General features: G+C 47.0%; 1 protein-coding gene and 1 long non-coding RNA gene across 2 annotated transcripts; both read left to right on the top strand.

Moving 5' to 3' along the window:
* Positions 1-427: 427 nt before the first annotated feature.
* On the top strand, positions 428-3,473 carry Gclc (glutamate--cysteine ligase). The gene has a single exon (XM_065450791.2). It carries the CDS (start codon positions 501-503, stop codon positions 2,448-2,450), a length of 1,950 nt encoding a protein of 649 aa, XP_065306863.1. The 5' UTR covers positions 428-500; the 3' UTR covers positions 2,451-3,473.
* Positions 3,474-6,408: 2,935 nt separating this feature from the next.
* On the top strand, positions 6,409-16,866 carry LOC139060549 (uncharacterized). The gene is made up of 3 exons (XR_011514913.1): positions 6,409-6,480; positions 9,541-9,642; positions 16,699-16,866. It is a non-coding gene; the product is annotated as an uncharacterized lncRNA (long non-coding RNA).
* The last annotated feature ends 223 nt before the right edge of the window (positions 16,867-17,089 follow it).

The following is a 17,089-nucleotide window of genomic DNA, read 5'->3' as shown; positions in this document are numbered from 1 at the left end:
ACCACATCGCGCGCAGATAATACTTGATAATACAAATAATAAGATAATACAGAAAGCTGATAAATACTTGCGCAAGGCACTACGATTGCTCATTGTAAAGGAAGTTGCTCGCTCGTTATCTATGTGTTTATGAGGCTCTCTCTGTTATCACTTGAATTGCGTAAGCTGCCCTATTTTCTAGAATCACCGAAATCACAAAGCAGACATAACGACGTTCAAGGAAAGAAGGCACTTTCTTTTATATATAAGCAAGCGACAGAGTATTTAATTGTCGTAGATTTCGCAGTTACTTTCTTGTTTGTCCAGCGCCGGGAGCCAACACATGCATCTCGACAAGTGAACGACGTGCTTTCCGAAAGCGAAACCGAAATCGAAACCGTGTGGTCGCGCAACGCCGATCGCGGCGCTGCGGTTGTTCCGTCGCGCATGCGCTTTCGCCGATTAGTGCAAAGCAGAAACGGGAGGCGGCTGCCGTGAATGAGCGTGCGAGTGGTTGAGTTATGGGACTACTAAGCGAAGGATCACCGCTTTCGTGGCCGGAAACGAAGAAATTAGCGAATCACGTCCGCGAGCATGCTGTCACGCAGTTCATCAACCAGTATCGGCGCCTGAAAGACCGCGAAAACGACTGCTTAAAGTGGGGCGATGAAGTGGAATACGTGATCGTCTACTTCGACCATGCCAAGAAGACCGCTCAGGTGAGCCTCAGGGCGAACGAAATTTTGCCAGCCCTCCAGGAGAAAGAGCTCCGCGATCCGAAGAATGTGAAATCGTTGTGGCGACCCGAGTTCGGCGCGTACATGATCGAAGGCACGCCGGGGCAGCCCTACGGCAGCCTGATTTCCCACTTTAACGTCGTCGAGGCGAACATGAAGGCCCGGCGCGACGAAGCGATCGCGTGCTTAAAGAAAGGAGAGGAAATTTTGTGCGTGACGACGTTCCCTCGCCTCGGCTGCCCCGGGTTCACGTACCCCGTGTACCAGCCTCATCCGAAGGACAGCAACATGCGCTCGCTTTTCTTCCCCGACGAGGCTACATTCCCAGGCCACCCGCGTTTCAGAACACTGGTGCGCAACATCCGCGAACGTCGCGGCAAGAAGGTTGTGATCAATGTGCCCATCTTCAAGGACAAAAATACTCCCAGTCCCTTTGTCGAGGACTTTGCTAAGCTCGGCGACGACGGGGAGGCTGCCAGAGCGGCGTTGCCAGACCACGTCTACATGGACTCCATGGGATTCGGCATGGGTAATTGTTGCCTCCAGGTTACATTCCAGGCTTGCAACATCAGCGAAGCGCGTGTCCTGTACGACCAGCTGGCACCGCTCTGCCCTATCATGCTTGCCCTGAGCGCGGCGTCACCGGCGTTTCGAGGCTATCTCACCGAGAGGGACTGCCGTTGGAATGTGATTGTCAGCTCGGTAGATGACAGAACGGACGAGGAGCTAGGTTTGAAGCCACTGCGCGAGAACAAGTTTGTAATTCGCAAATCCCGTTACTCCACCATAGAATGCTACATATCGGAACTCGGCGAAAAGTACAACGATGTGAAAGTCGTATATGACCAAGACATCTACGACAGGCTGAGGTCCGCCGACATAGACCCTCTCTTGGCTCAGCACGTGGCACACCTTTTCATCAGAGACCCTATCAGTCTTTTCAGCGAGAAAGTGGACCAGAATGATGAAGAAGACACTGACCACTTTGAAAATCTTCAGTCCACAAACTGGCACTCAATGCGTTTCAAGCCTCCACCACCGAACAGCAGCATTGGTTGGCGCGTTGAGTTCAGACCATCTGAACTGCAAATGACTGAGTTTGAGAATGCTGCCTATGTTGTCTTTGTCGTCTTGCTAACCCGCGTGATTCTCTCGTATAAGATAAGCTTCCTTATGCCGATCTCAAAAGTGGACCAGAACATGGAAGCTGCTCAGAAGCGTGATGCTGTGCGTACACAGAAGTTTTGGTTCCGCAGCGACATTCTGACTTGCAGAAGCCCTCCTATCTTGAGCCCCACAATGAGCCCGGTAGGAACTGAGCATCATGATTACCTTAGACAAATGAGCATTAATGAGATCATTAATGGAAAGCCAGGTGAATTCCCTGGTCTTGTTCCACTCATCCGCACATTTGTTTCGAGCATGGATGTAGATGTTGACACTCAGTGTACCATTCAGCAGTACCTCAATCTCATTCAAAAGAGGGCTTCCGGAGAACTGTTGACAACTGCGTCATGGATACGCAAATTCATCACTACTCACCCAGAATACAAGCAGGACTCAGTTGTCAGTGAGCGTATCAACTACGACTTACTCTTGTTAATGTCAAAGATTCAAGACGGGTCTGTTGGTTGTCCTGAACTGTTTGGAACATCTACTAGCAAAACAAAGGCTCACATTCCGTCTGCCATCCTCAATGCAACTAGCACACCTTTGGCGCCAGGCACACAATGAGCCTGTGACGAACCAGTGAAATCAGTATGGTAGTTTTAACTCTTGAGTGGTGAGTGACTGCGTGCAGTGCTTTGCTTATTCATGAAGCCGGTGGCTTGTTGGCAGTTATTATTGGTCTACGAGAGATAATTTATTTTTATATCTTTCAAGTGATTGTAAAGTAAGCCTTATTTGCACACAATCATAGTAATGACATATTGTAAACAAGATGGCCCTGCTCGCGATTTCTCAACATGCCACGCTGCCTTTGAAAACACTACTTTGTGTTAGAAGGTTACTAAAGTAGCCAACAGCTGTGCTAGTCTGGGGTTTTTTCCAGGGGTCTATTTAGCTCCAGTGTAATAACAAAATTATATTTTAGTTTGTTCAACATGCGTGTATGTAGATCCTTGCACTGTGGTAGATGGTAGTTATGGGTGCTGTATATCTAGTCTGTTTCAAATTGCATCCTGCTTATCTGGTTACTGCTTCTCTTGTTTTGAGTTTTGCATGCAACACCTAGAAGCACAGAGAATTTTATTCACAAGACTTTTAAATGTGGTGCAAGAAAACCATGTCCTACATCAAACGTGAACATATGCACATGGTATTAGCTTGTGTCATGTAAATTTTAGAGCCTGATGTCCGCCTACCTTGTTACTGCTATCTTTACAAGTAAGCAAATCTAATGTACGTGCATAAGTGTAGTTATGGATCTGCTTTCTTGTATTACTCAGGATGAGTGCCCAAATTTATACTTTATGTTCCATACAACTTTGTTTATATAATCTTTGGGCATGTGGAAATCTTTTTTTCCCTGACATTCCGTCAGATGTATGTGATAGATAGTGTTTTTACAGGAGGTTTATTGTTTGTTAAACCATCTCTTGCCCTTCCCTGAGCACATCAGCTTGTTGTAAGAACAAATGTTTCCTGTTAGGATATTGATGTGCTCTGTGCTTGTGAGGTATTGTGAAAATATCCTTATTGGCGATATTGTCTCTTTAAGAGATCATTTCTTGTTAATAAACAGTTGGAACCAAATTGACTTCGCCAATTTTTTAGAAACTGCGTCCTCAATATCATGTTCTGTGTCCTCTATCAATCTGTGTCCTGAATACATACTGTACTTTATTTTGCTACAAACCACTTTGAAAATTACCTTTTGCATACCATCTGCTTATTGGGCTGAGTGTGGCTGCTAATAAGGTGATGCCAGCTATCCGATGTATCAAGTAGTTCTTTTCGGTACAGTTTAAGACAGGAAGCATGGTTCATCTTCATGGAATTTTATTTATAAAAGCTTGATTACATCATTCTAAAATATTGCCTTAGTATTAAGCAAGAGGAAATATGCCAGCTCTCCTAAACTTTAATGTAGACGTACATCAATTAACCCACCAGAGAAACCTTAAAATTGTACGTATTATTACTAAGTGTAAATACCATTACAGGTTAATTTGAACAGAATCCTCAACGAAATCTGTATGACAGAACTTTAGTGAATATGTGAGGCATTACCCTGTGCTTGTTAACTTGGGACTCTTTATCACTTTGATGTTTCAAGAGGGTATCTACTAATGTAAAATGAGGTTACAGAAAAGGCACAGTACTTGAGACTTGCTCTAAATCGGCTATGTTTACCTATGTCATTGAGAACGATGCTACAATAAGCCTCTGTGTCACCCAGTTGCATTTTTGCATATGTTAAACATATTCTGCAAGTTACATGCTTTCAATTTAATCTTGTGCTTGAATGCATGCTATAGATATGTCAGCTTGCATAATCAGTGCTCCTCATTGATATATCTTCAACTGAAAATCAGATACACTGATCTGTTCTCTATTATGTTGTGATTTGCATATTTAGCTGATGCACTCTTCTGTGCCTGTACACTATTACAGAGGTTTCACAGCAACCATAATTCTTTGCATCAAAAGTGGAATCATAAAAATTAGTGCCAGTACTGTTAGGCAAGGAGGCTACAATCTCCACAATGCTCAAAGCAAGATGCTTGAGAAGAAGCATAAGGACACACAGCAAGTGATGAGAAAATTACAGGTACATAAATTTTTTAAACGACAGAAAAACAGCTGTATGCCTCGGAGCAAACTGGTGTCTCTAATATGGTACCCTCGTCGAAAAGGGGAGGTGGGCACACCATGTGATGCGCATGTTTGATTCAGTCATGGCCTACTAGACTACCAAAATGTCTGCCCATGGAAGTGTGCAGAGGATTACGTGATGTGATTAAATTAGGACATTCGCAAGCGTAGAATGGAGTCGAAGGATCAAACATCAGAGTAAATGGAAAACTTGAGAAACCTTCGTCTTGCAATGGAAAGTGCGCGAATTAAAAAAAGGAAGTTTGTCCGCTTGCATGGCTAGTAATTTACATTCACTCGCTAGATAAGTAAATGCATGTAGAGATTTTTTTTTTCTCCACTTTAATTGATGTTGCGCATTTTAGTAGACTGGCCTCTACGTCCGTGCTACTGACGTTTTCGGGACGTGTGCCTGATGGCTTCACAATGTCGTCCGCAACATTGTGGCTCCGTTATGGTAACGAGATAGTCGTTCGCAGCGCCAGGGAACCTGCTCAGAGCACGCTAAAAATCAATGCATGTATTGTGCACCATCGTGCATCTCGCGATCCATCTACGGCTGGTTAAAAACGTACTCGCGACCCGCCATAGATTAACGCGGAAGGGGCTTCCCGTGCCCAACAAAACGACCTGGAGCGAAAACTTGTTCTCGCGCAGCCTGTCCTTACGTCTTACCAGGAAGAAACATTTAAGGCCAGAGGATCGTTATGGGCGAGACCTATGGGCCCGTGAGCAAGTTTTTGTTGTCGTTGTTTTCTTTTTGTTCAGGTATACCGGAATGTGCTGCAAGTGCGCTTTGGCGTGCACCGCAGAGGCGCCGTATTCTACGAATTAGTGTCGCGGGTCGGTCCATTACGCCGCAAGGCGCCCGCGGGGCGTCGTCCCATTGGAAAATGGCGACACAGCTGTGGCGGTGGACGACGCCGGCCCCCTGTAGTGCGAGGCAAAGGCTAGCGATGTCTTGCAGAGATCCGCGAGGGCTGGACAAGCTACACTGGCGGAGAAAGGGAGAGGGCAGGGTGGCTCTAGGGTGGTTGCTTGGGCTTGTCCTTTGCGCTGTACGTTATTTTTGATCAGGGTGGCTCGCCGGCTTCGAGGACCGATCTTCGCCGGAACCCCGTGGTCCCCCTGTGACTGCAAACGCGCGGAAGAAGAAAACCTGCAGCAGAAGCCCTAAGGAAGACCGCATGTAGGGTGAATAGTAAGGCATCGAAATGATGCAGTAAAAAAGAAAACGAAAAAGGCTCCTGCCTTCGCTATATTCAGCTGTATACACACAGAGGGAGGGTCGACCTTCGACGGCCTCGCAGTAGCACCAGCGTTCAGCAGTGCCGGCTTAGAGGCTGGGGGAGGGAAAGAAAGCTCAGTCTATAAATTTCCTTGCAGGCGCGCTGGACCGTGCGCGCCGCTATTGGCGATTTCTTGAAGGTGTTTTGACTCGGAAAATTCCTCGCGCGATCCCGCGGGAGTTGCGCGCTCCGCCGCCTCCGTTGGCAGCGGATCGCAATCGGCTATGCGCGAACAGCGCGGGAGGCGACGGGACTTGAAAGAGCGCCGCCGCGAACCGTTCGGGATCGCGATTGTGCGCGCGCCTTGTGTCGTCCACCGTATACGTGTGAATCGTCGCGCCCCCGCGTCGCGCGCGCACAAAAGGAGAGGTCGCCCCGCGGGTGCAAAGCCGCGCGACTTCTTTTTTTCTCGTCCGCCCGCCTCCACAGTTGTGGCAGGTCTTGAACGCCGACGCTCGCTCTTCTAGACGTCCTTCCGTTTAGCGGCGACGAGCACGAAGAAGAAACAAGCAAATGCATCGCCCGCGCGCGCTCGCGCGCGCGCTCGCCTTTGGTGTGCAGCGCTGTCGTATGCAGAACGAAAGGCGAGAACGACCGGAGCGAATCGCTCGATGCCCGAGTGAAAAGCCTGGAGAAAGCGGCGTCGCGCTTCACCCGTACGTTGCATGAGTGTGCGTGTTGTGTGTGTGTATGTGTGTCGCCTTGACGTGTTGGAATCTCGCGCTCGCTCTCTCGCGGTGGCGATGACACGTTCTTCACAGGCGTGACTCTGTTCTCGAGCTTACTTACATCTCTATATAGTGCCAACCTGCGGTGCGAAGCTCCAGAAAAAACGCGCGGGCGTCTGTCGTTGACAGGCGGTGCACGTATGTAAGTATGTATAAGTGCATGATGAATCGCGAATTGAGGATCCAGCGCCGTTTGAATGAATCGGGGAGCGGCGTTGCAGCTGTTGCCAGCCGTATACTGTGAAAGAGAGATCAGCTTGGCGCAGTCTCTATTAGCCAGCTACGTGTTGTGGCTGCGATGCGTCTCCGACTGGGTGGAAGAAGAAAAAAAAGAAAGCGGTACGAAAATGTGCCGCGCTCCGTTTACAGCAATTATTTTTGTTCCGGTTCGGGCTGGCACACAGCCGCGTAGTTCGCCGCCTATTCGTCCTTTTCTTTTTTTTTTCTGCCTTGGGGAAAGGAGCGCGTGTGTAAATGTGGTTCCTGTTCCGTGAGCGACACAGATTTGAATGTCATATATGCTTGACAACATATTTGCGACTACTTTCACGGTTCCTATGACATTCGGCGGCTGCGACTTCCGTAGTAGCCTAGTTTGGTTTAGAAATGCAGTAGTCTTAACTTTCATTATTCTAATTGCGCAGACAGATCTTTGATAATATTAGGTGTAAAAGATGGCGCTGTTCCGCCTTTTCAGCTGCATTTCAGGAAAAGGCAGAAAATACCCGCACCACCGTGTCCAGGGGGGCTAATTAACTTTTCCTAGCCTGGCGTCGCGATTCAGCAGCATACCGGAATGCTAGCCCAGAAAAAAAAAATGTTTCAGTGTGTCGCCATCTGTGACTGGAACAACAAGGCTTTGTGCGTGTTGCTTACAACGAGGGTGAACATTTCAAGATACTCTTGCGGCTGCTTACGTTCAGGTGCGTAAACTGAAGTCGCCATCTCAGCACTACCGACATTTTTGACAGACTGCAATATGATGCCCGACTATACCTGCCAAGTCTGAGTTCGTGCAGTGCGAAAACGTGTGAATATAAAGGCATTGTTTTGTGCTAGATGCCTGTTTCAGTTTCCTTTGAACGAGTCCGCAAATCGCACCCGAGGTAGCAAAATGGTGCGAGAGTAATTTTGGATGTTCTTACCTAACATACAAGTGTTTCTGTTTGGGCAATAAAATTCAGGCTCTAAGAGGTTAAGCAGTGAGTCTTTATAATTACAGTAAACACTTATCAAGAACTTCAACTAGCCAAACACACACGTGTGTGTGTTTTCGAGTCACGAGTTTGTCGCATTAGCCACGGAGTTTCTTACAAGAATTTCGAAAGGGAACTCTGGAGGTAGGGCAATGGAAGCTGCATATAAGGGCCTTCCGCGAGCATGCATGGGAATGAATAGCAATACACATATTTGCCTAAACTTAGTCATTTTGGCTTCAAGTGGCTTTGTGGCTTTGTAAGCCGATCGTTTTCAACGAAGTGTTGCGTTATGAACGCAACAGTTAGCAATGATTACGCATGTGAGCAGATATTTAAATTACCTTGCCCTGTTTAACAAACAGTGAGCGTTTGGAAAATTGTAAATAAAATGATAATTATAGTAACGTGTGATCAATAAACTCACTAGAACTTTTGACGCCCAGAAGCATGAATGTAAGGTAAATCCATCTGTCATAATTACCATTTCCATGTGATGGCGAGCGAATATTCGAAACTTTCGAATAACGAACAAATTAAATTAAATCATGGGGTTTTACGTGCCAAAACCACTTTCTGATTATAAGGCACGCCGTAGTGGGGGACTCCGAAAATTTCGACAACGTGGGGTTCATTAACGTGCACCTAAATCTAAGTACACGGGAATAACGAACCAAATGCTTCAAAAATCGCAAAGTCGATCACTACTCCATACGCTCCTCGAATCGACTATTCAATAGCCGAAGAATATTTTTCGAATATATTTTTTTTTAGAATGTATCCCGCCGTCGACTGGGAACTATAAAAAAAAATTAAATTGAAGTGCAAATGCAATAACCTTAATTCCATCCACGGTGGACGCAGTAGAGCACGCTGCGTCGTTCGGACATCCCGAATTTTCCGGCTAAACACGATCACTCATACTAAAATATTGTTCAGGCACCGCATTTGGCAGTAGGTATTGCTCGGTACTATTTATATATTCAACACGTGTCCTCTCATCGGATTACATATTAATACATTGCAATATACTTGATTAAATAGTGACGTCATCTGCCGCGACCATACAAACTAAAGAAAGGTTTTTTTTTTTTTTGCTCTGTCATCGCCGCAGACGGCACACATTACTGATGTGCTCGCGAAGGTATCACATGTGTTAATTGGCCAACAGGATACCTTTAAAAAAATTATACAATTATGTATGACCATACATGCTCCCAAGAACCCTTAGTTTGCGAACAAACAGCTTAGCTGTTTCTAATACTCCGTTTTTGCTTTGAATAAAGCATGCATGCTTTATAATACGGAGTGTAACAATAAACTTTATTTATAATGTGGTATTTACCATGACGTAAAAATTGTTTTATATTATAAGTGAGGAGGCTGTAGATTATACACGAGCTACAAGAAAAATCTTTGACATATAAGTCGCTTCTGGCACTGTTCGACTCGTATTCGATTCAATTCACTTTTGGCACTATTCGATTCGTATTTGATTAGGCCTCGAAAACTACTATTTGCACATCGCTACTCAAACGTAAGCGGAACGATCCAGAAGCCATATAGTTACCTCGAGAAAGTTAGTAGGAAATTCTATGATACGTACAGGCAGACACGTACCCAGGATTCTTTTTCGGGGGGGGGGGGGGGGGGGGCATCCCAAGGCAACGTTCCCATGCAAATGAGGGAAGGAGGTATCTTTACTGGTACAAACGTGAATTATAATGCCCACCATTCGCCATAAAGACGCGTAAACCCGCAAAAGAGAATTGAAACAAGGTGTATCTTACAGGTACGGCTGTGAGATACACTACTCCTTTACCTGGAAAACAAGGAACAACATCAAATGGACTCGCGCATGAAAGAAGCGCAGGAAAAACACTGCCAGGAACAAGTAAGCAAACGAAAGTGTAAAATAAAGATTTCGAGTGGCGTTTTTTTTTTTCAGTTAGCTCCGGAATAATTATAGTGAAATATATATTTGCCGAACAATCACAGTTCTTTTGGATCCCTCGTTTACTGCTCTACCAAGTGCCAAAACCGACTCGTGCTGTTATTTGGGAAGTTGCGTAACGATGCGTGGTACTCAGTCCCATACAACCTCGTAGAGCGCAGGACGCTACGGTTCTGGACCGTAGTTCTAGACCCACCGCGGAAGGTTAGAAAAACAACCACATTAGCACAGCAGAGAAGTCGCTACGTCAGGCGGCTCGACTGGTAACTGTAGAAGGGTCATTCAAAACACGCATAATTATTCTCGACTTCCAGGGGCGTTTTCTCTACTTCCTTTTTAAATAAAAAGATGTTCATCCATGAATATTTTCACAAACAACAGTTGAATTAGTTAATTTTCGCTTTTCCTTTCTATCTGGCTGTTGCCTTGGCTCTCTTCCTTAGTAGATCGCTTAATTTCTCAATTCCTAGCGACTCTTGTTTACAGTTGCCAATTTTGCACGAAAAGTGCTGTACAATTGGGGAAAAGCCAGACGAAGTAACGGCTGACAGTCATATTGCTTATGGGTTTAACGGTTATTGCAGGGTCTGATGATGGACGCTGTTTCGCATTATTTTATTTTCCGCCTTATCTAACTCGTATCGCGGGTATATAGTTCTGAGGATCAGACAAGGCCGCGGTGAGCCGTCACTCGAGGAAATAATGAAGCAAAAGGGAAAGTTAAATGCAACTGGCGTTTTCTCCAGCCGCAACTCGTTCCACGAGCATGCAGACCTGCTGACTACGAAGCGAATCCCGTTCCTGGGACGCTATAACGTAAACTTTTCTCTTCCAATTCTGCAATCAGCCCTCCATGATTGGCCAAAAAATTTTCGGGCCACCCTCCACATCGCCCGTCTATCACGCGACGTCACGAAAACCGCAATAACGCCCCGTCTGATATGACGTGCGCAGACTGCTTATGCCTGGTTAGTCCGAATGAAATAAATATAATTATTTCTCATTCGATGCCTTTTTTGCCATAATACTCTTCCATCGGTCAAACGTTTTCTGGCTGCGCCCACTTCACCTGTCCGTCACACGACGTCACAAAACCGTGAAAACTCATAGCGCCAAAGTGACGTACACGCGTAAAGCACGCATTAATATGCCGAGCAGAACTGACTTTTTTTTTCTGAATAGCCGGAGGCTGAGCTGCCCTGTTCCCAAAGGAATAGAACATGGCTGCCCACCGATTGTTCGGGCACTACTGTATATAGCTATACTGGGAGCGGCCGCGAAGCATGGATTTATTTGCCTATGAACATTTTTCCGTGGCACTATAACCTTATGGAGCCCTTTCGGCACGTATGCGACGTCACTATGTCAACTCTTCTTTGCTGAGGATCCGTTCTGGCGGCATTTTTAACGTTACGTTGCACGTCGCCGCAATTTTCGACCATCCACCGCAAGCTAAGTAAAGGGAAGCGCGTCAATCACAGACGCCGGCACTGCCCTCTTTTGCCGGTTATCTACTTTCACTGTTCTGGCTCGGCGCCATGGAACCCCACTTCACCTGAGCGTCCTCCGCCCATCTTGTCAAACAATTCGACAAGGAAATCTGCTCAATGTAGGCAACATTATTCGCTTTGAAAGCAAAAAAAGTGGCCTCCTATAAACGAGGAGCGCGCTTCATTGGGCTTATCAAACAACGCTGCGGGTTACCGCCCGATGCTTGCGTCGGCGGTTACGTAAATTTGACTTCAGGAGATTGGAATAAAAACACATAGGAACAGTTTCACGTTACAGGGCCCGCGGTCCTTGGATCAATCTAAACAAAGAAGCTTAGACTAACGAAGCAACAGCGATGCGCTTGATAGTTGAATAGATGGTGACAACTGAACTCATCATCAGCCTGTTTTATCTGCACTGCAGGACGAAGGCCTCCCCCTGCAATCTGTCCTGCGCCAATATCTCGAGTTAATCGCGCGGTCACCGAATCCGTGAGAAAACTGGTCTTCACACTCCAGGAGATGCCGATGATTACGGCCATCCAAAAGGAGTGAAAAAATTGACAACCATTCCATTCTGTGAAGATGGCATGGCAGCGAAAGCTGACGACAGTCAAAGCTCTGAAGCGAAAAGCAAAGTGCTTCACTTCCGCCGGGGGTCTTCCCCAAGATAGTGCAATATCGGGCCGACCCGCGGCGGACGTGAAGCAGGTGTTTAGCACCTCCCATACGTGGGCCGATCCCGTGGGCAGATCCCGAAGCAATGCCTGGCCGACCCGCGGCAAAGGTGAAGCAGGCGTTAAGCACTGCACATATACGTGGGCCGATTCCGAAGATAGTGCAACACCGGGCCCACCTGCGGCGGAGGTGAAGCAGGCGTTAAGCGCTCCCCATACGTAGGTCCATCCCTAAGGTTGTGCAATGCCGGGCCGAGCCGCGGCGGAGGTGAAGCAGGCGCTAAGCGCCCCCCGTACGTGGCCCATCCCGAAGATCCCGAAGGGCGCGTTACAGGTTCCCGAGCCAACAGGGGTATGTGCAATTGAGCTTGGACTCTGTCTGCACTGTCACCAGGATCGGCCCACATGATGACTTTTTCTGTTGACGAACGCCGAAAAAACTACAGAAGGTTAGTCATACACAGCTTTCGCTGTAAAAAGCAGCAAAGTGTTGACTGCCGAATACATTGATTTGTCGGCGCATTAGAAATGTGTGTGAAAAGTGGTACCGTGGGCCGGGGGGGGGGGGAGGGGGGGTTATTCCGCTTAATTTCGGGGGGGGGCACCCCCCCCCCCCCGGGTACGTGCCTGCACGTCCTGTTTTTAGTGTAACGCTGACACGGCGCGACGAAAGGTAGCTGGTGTCCTGCGCTCTGTTGAGCAAGTCTAGCATAAGACATCTGTGTGCAATCAAATGGTTGCGCAAAAGACGCGACAACGAAACCCGCTGGTATTTGCAAACCATTCGTTCACTACTGTTCGCATTCGAACGAATAATTCCGTGGCCATCCCGTAATAAGCTAAGATAACGCCAGTCGGCCCAGTGACAGTCACAGTGCTTGCAAGCGTGAAACTTAATTGCTCGGACTCCCTGAAACACATTATTAGTGGCAGGGGAATCGAGCGACACTCTTGTTTCTGCCGCAGCACTGTTCACCTCCTGAGACGACCGAGGAGGAAATTCAAAATAAATCAGAAAAAAACGGAAAAGAAATTAGTACAGTATAAAATTGATGGGTTTCATTACAGATATGATATCAGAGCATACGTTTAGTTACAAGTTGAGTTAGTGAAGTGTCTAGGATAATTAGAATTAATTAGAAATCAATGAGACGACCGGGGACGAAATTCAATATAAATCAGAAAAATAAAAAAGAACAGTGCACTACAAGATTCATGGGCTTCATTATAGATATGATATCCGAGCATAAGTTTAGTTACAAGTTGAGTTACTGGAGTGTCTGGAATGATTAGAATTAATTAGAAATCACTGATTACCGCACACAAAATCACAGAATCGCAGACATTGGAGACCCGCCACGTGAGCAGGACTTTGGCGAAATTCCTGAAAACCCGAAAGTAGAAAGCGGAAGTAATGAAGTCACTAATGACGTCACATACAAGAAAGTGCCATGATATTTAACCGGCTGTTCAATGGAAAACGGTTGCCTCCGAGTTCGGTTCGTGCGTTGCGTTCGCCTAAAGTTAACCTCAAGAACACCAACGCCGGGGTGCTAGTGCCACTAAGAGACACCTAAGTCAAAGATTAGGGTCGCCTACCATTTTTTTTGTTTTGTTTCGTAAGTACCACTTACGAAGTATAATGGTAAGCTGTCGCGCACGACCTGATGGCGGCTTGCCGTATGCGCTCAACCCATGTTAATTCTTGTACAATGAAGTTTCCTTCCTATCAAAAATGTATGTCAAAAAGAAAGAGAAGGAAATGGCAGTGTCCCAACTTAACGATTGCTCATATAGCAGCGTATTATATTCCTGTGCAATGATAGTAAGCGTCCCGGCCTGCGTAATCACATCGCGAATAATATTAAGCGCCACAGACAGTAAGTTCATCTTTCACCTTATCACCTTGAGACTACCGGAAGTATTCGGAAAAACCAAACCGCACCTTTTACTTAACGCGCGGTATTAAATATCAGTTTCTGTAACCCAATGCGCGCTGTTTACTGTAACGCGCGATATTAAATATAAGTTTCTGTCAGCTGGTATACATTAGAAAACATCAGTACATGTCAGTTTAGCCATCCCCATTAGGAAATCAGTTTGCTGCTTCTCTATTCCGTATTAGAAATGTTACGTTCACCGTCTAAAACGTGTTCTAGCACATGTATTGTTGCTCTTTTCTTCCGCCCCCTTTCTCGTGAGCTTTCCCTCCCCACGCAGAGTATGCTATGTGGCGGGCATGCATACTGATAGAGCACACCCTCTCCTTCTCTCCGCCGTTGCACGTTTCGCCCTGTTTCGCAATGAAGAAAGTCACATCTGCGTCGGGAGACACCCCTATTAACCTCATTCGGGTTGTCGGTTTGGCGTTGCGATCGAACACCTTCGTATCGCTCCACATTGCATACGGGCCAGCCCTTACGAGGTGACTGCATAGTGCTCTCAAATGCGTAGGACGCTCGAGCAGTGGTGGTGGGGCGGGGGGGTCCTGCCGACCGGCTCTGGCGAGGCAGCAACAGCAGCAGCAGCAGCAGCGCCTGCAGAAACGCAATCTGCTCGGACGGGCCAAGCAAAACAGCGCGCGCGGGGGCCACAGCTGCGCGGACGTGTAGCTTGACGCGCGCGCTCCCCATACATCCTCCTCAAGAGTTGAAAGCGGCGGCGCCTTCTCCCTCGCTGCCGGGCCCCGCCATGGGCAGGCATTTAGAGCCGGGAAACCGGGTCTCCCTTTCGCCGCTAAGTGCGCCCGCGGTGGGGGCTCGGGCCGCGAGTAACGGCGAGAGCGCGGTCCGCGCCGCGGTGTCGGGTGTCAAGACGAACGCCGCCGTCACACCCGCCATTCTCCCCACGAACCGCTGCGGGCCGTTCCTCTGGTGCCACTCTTGTCGTCGTCATCATCACCCTGTGTGCCGGGGGAGAGGGGGGGAGGGGGATGATTGGTTGCGCGACTATCCGCCGTTGAGAGAGAAAGCCGCATGGCTTCCAGATTGAAGCGGCGGAGGCGCCCCTAATGGCGCATGCAGGACCAGCCGATGCGTGGGAGCAAAAAAATGGAGTGGGCGGCGCGCCTTCAAACGACTGCCGAGTTTCAACGTATTTGTTTTTTTCGCGCAACACGTAGCTTGAACCATTTCAGGAGTAGAACGCACAGAATCTAGTACAAAAAAAAAAAATGACTAGAAGACACTCCGGCCTGCGATCGTTCCGCTGGCGTGGGAGTGACAGTTAGTGCGTGTATTTGTCTCGTCTCGATCCATTCTGGCGGCTTCAAACGTTCTTGCGATGTCATTTTATTCCCGCTTCGACTTTCTAAATTTCTAAATATGTAGTTCTATAAATAGTTTTAATTATATAAATAGTTTTATAAACACAGCCATGCACTAAGTACCTGCCAACACGCGTAATTAACGCGAACAGTTGGCATATCTAACGCAACATTGTCTTGAAAATGATCAGTTTGCAAAGTCGAAAAGCTGTTTCAAGGTGCAAAGAATGAAATTCACTTAAGTACATTTACTAATGATCATTCCCATGGTAACTGTATCTGCAGACCCTCCCCCCCCCCCCCTTCCTCCTTCCGTGGACACTAGTGCCACCATTCCCCCTAGTAATTTTTGCAGCAAGCTCCATGGTGGGAGCGTATGTGCCCGGTACGCTCAAGGTGTGAGGCCCAAACGGCTCTTTGCGAGACAGCTTGGGCTTCACGACATCACGCCTCACTATCCGCCCAGCACGGTTTTTTCTGCTAATGAGATAAATTTTACGAGCCTTTCCTGTAAGCAGGAAAATGCGTCGATCTTCGCCACGAACTAGCCTGACATTTCCGGTGAGCTTGGACATCGGTCAACTTCAAAAAGAAAGAAAAGAAAAAAGAAAACTTGATTTCACCCTAAATGCGGCCTTCTGAAACTAGCTGGACAACTAAAGAAACAAGATACTGAGAAAGAAAAAGAGAGTGAAGAAGGTTTTACGCAAGCAGTGAATACCTCGATACTAAGTCACCGTTATCAAAATATTCACGAGCTCAACAAGTGTGCGCAGTCTATATATATTGAAGCTATAGATGTATGAAGTGATATACCACACTTCCTTTTCATATGACGTCGTCGTGTCATCATCATCATCATCATCATCATCATCATCATCCCCACCATTTATTGTACTTTAAGGAACCTCTTTCGGGGTGTTACATAAAGCGGAGCAAATATATCGCTAAACACTGTGGTCATAATTATAGTTTGAGAAAGAAACAAGACAACTCGATCAGCGAAACAACTAAAACTACAAATTAACGCAACGAAAGCTGTACAACAGGTTAGCACAATGCGGTTGACAATGTGTGCTGCACCGAGAAAATGAGTACAATATTTCCGAGGCGCAATAGCAGAATAGTGCAACTTGTAAACATTAAACAGAGTGGCAACACAGCGATGGTGTATATGTCCTGTCTACCCGTTGTTGTCACCGTCAGCAAAGCGTCATGAGATTGGGAAATCTGGAGCAAATAACTCGTGGGCGTCCTCCGCAAGCTCGGATCGGCAGCATTATTGCGATAATCGCTTATAAGTTATGGCAGATGCCATCTGTTGTTCAGCTAAACAAGTGCTGACTTGGCCAGTGTTGTTTACTTTCTTAATCCCGGGTATATCCTGCGCACGAAGTTTACATACCAGTTCATTTCGGTGTCCTACACTGATACAAACCGCTGTGCACGTCGGTTTCCTAGTCGAACTCCTTCTGAAGATTTACTGAAAGGTCACGAGGTCGTGCCGCATTGTTACCGCCTTAGAAAGTTTCCTTTCTCTATTTTTCTTTGTCATTTTTTTCAGGCTGTACGCAGGAAATAGGGCGTCCGTATCATTGCCAAGAGCCCCACATGCCTTCGCGGACCATCGACTTCTCTCCGCTTCAAAGCGTAGCGCGGCCCCTGCTGTGCTGACCTACAGACCCGAAAACTACGAACATGGACGGACGTCGTTGCATGTTTCGGTGCTCGTTCCCACACGATGTGCGTATATTATTTAAAAAAAAAGATAAAGTACAAGGGGTAATAACTTACTGTTGGCTGTCGCCGAGGGAAAAAACAACACTTAAGGCATGCGTTCCCCACATATTCATTATTCATCAAATCAAGTAATGGCTTGATTATAAGCGGTATTAAATACCAGTGTCTAGAAAGAAAAGAACACTGACACTTCCCTTTATCTAGCAGATCACTGT

The sequence above is a fragment of the Dermacentor albipictus genome, chromosome 5, assembly GCF_038994185.2.
Source record: "Dermacentor albipictus isolate Rhodes 1998 colony chromosome 5, USDA_Dalb.pri_finalv2, whole genome shotgun sequence".
NCBI classification, from domain to species: Eukaryota; Metazoa; Arthropoda; class Arachnida; order Ixodida; family Ixodidae; genus Dermacentor; species Dermacentor albipictus.
This window is presented reverse-complemented; position numbering and strand designations above follow the sequence as displayed.

Bases quoted from the DNA above. Each gene is read 5' to 3' on its own strand.
- Gclc (XM_065450791.2), top strand. From the start codon at position 501: ATGGGACTACTAAGCGAAGGATCACCGCTTTCGTGGCCGGAAACGAAG.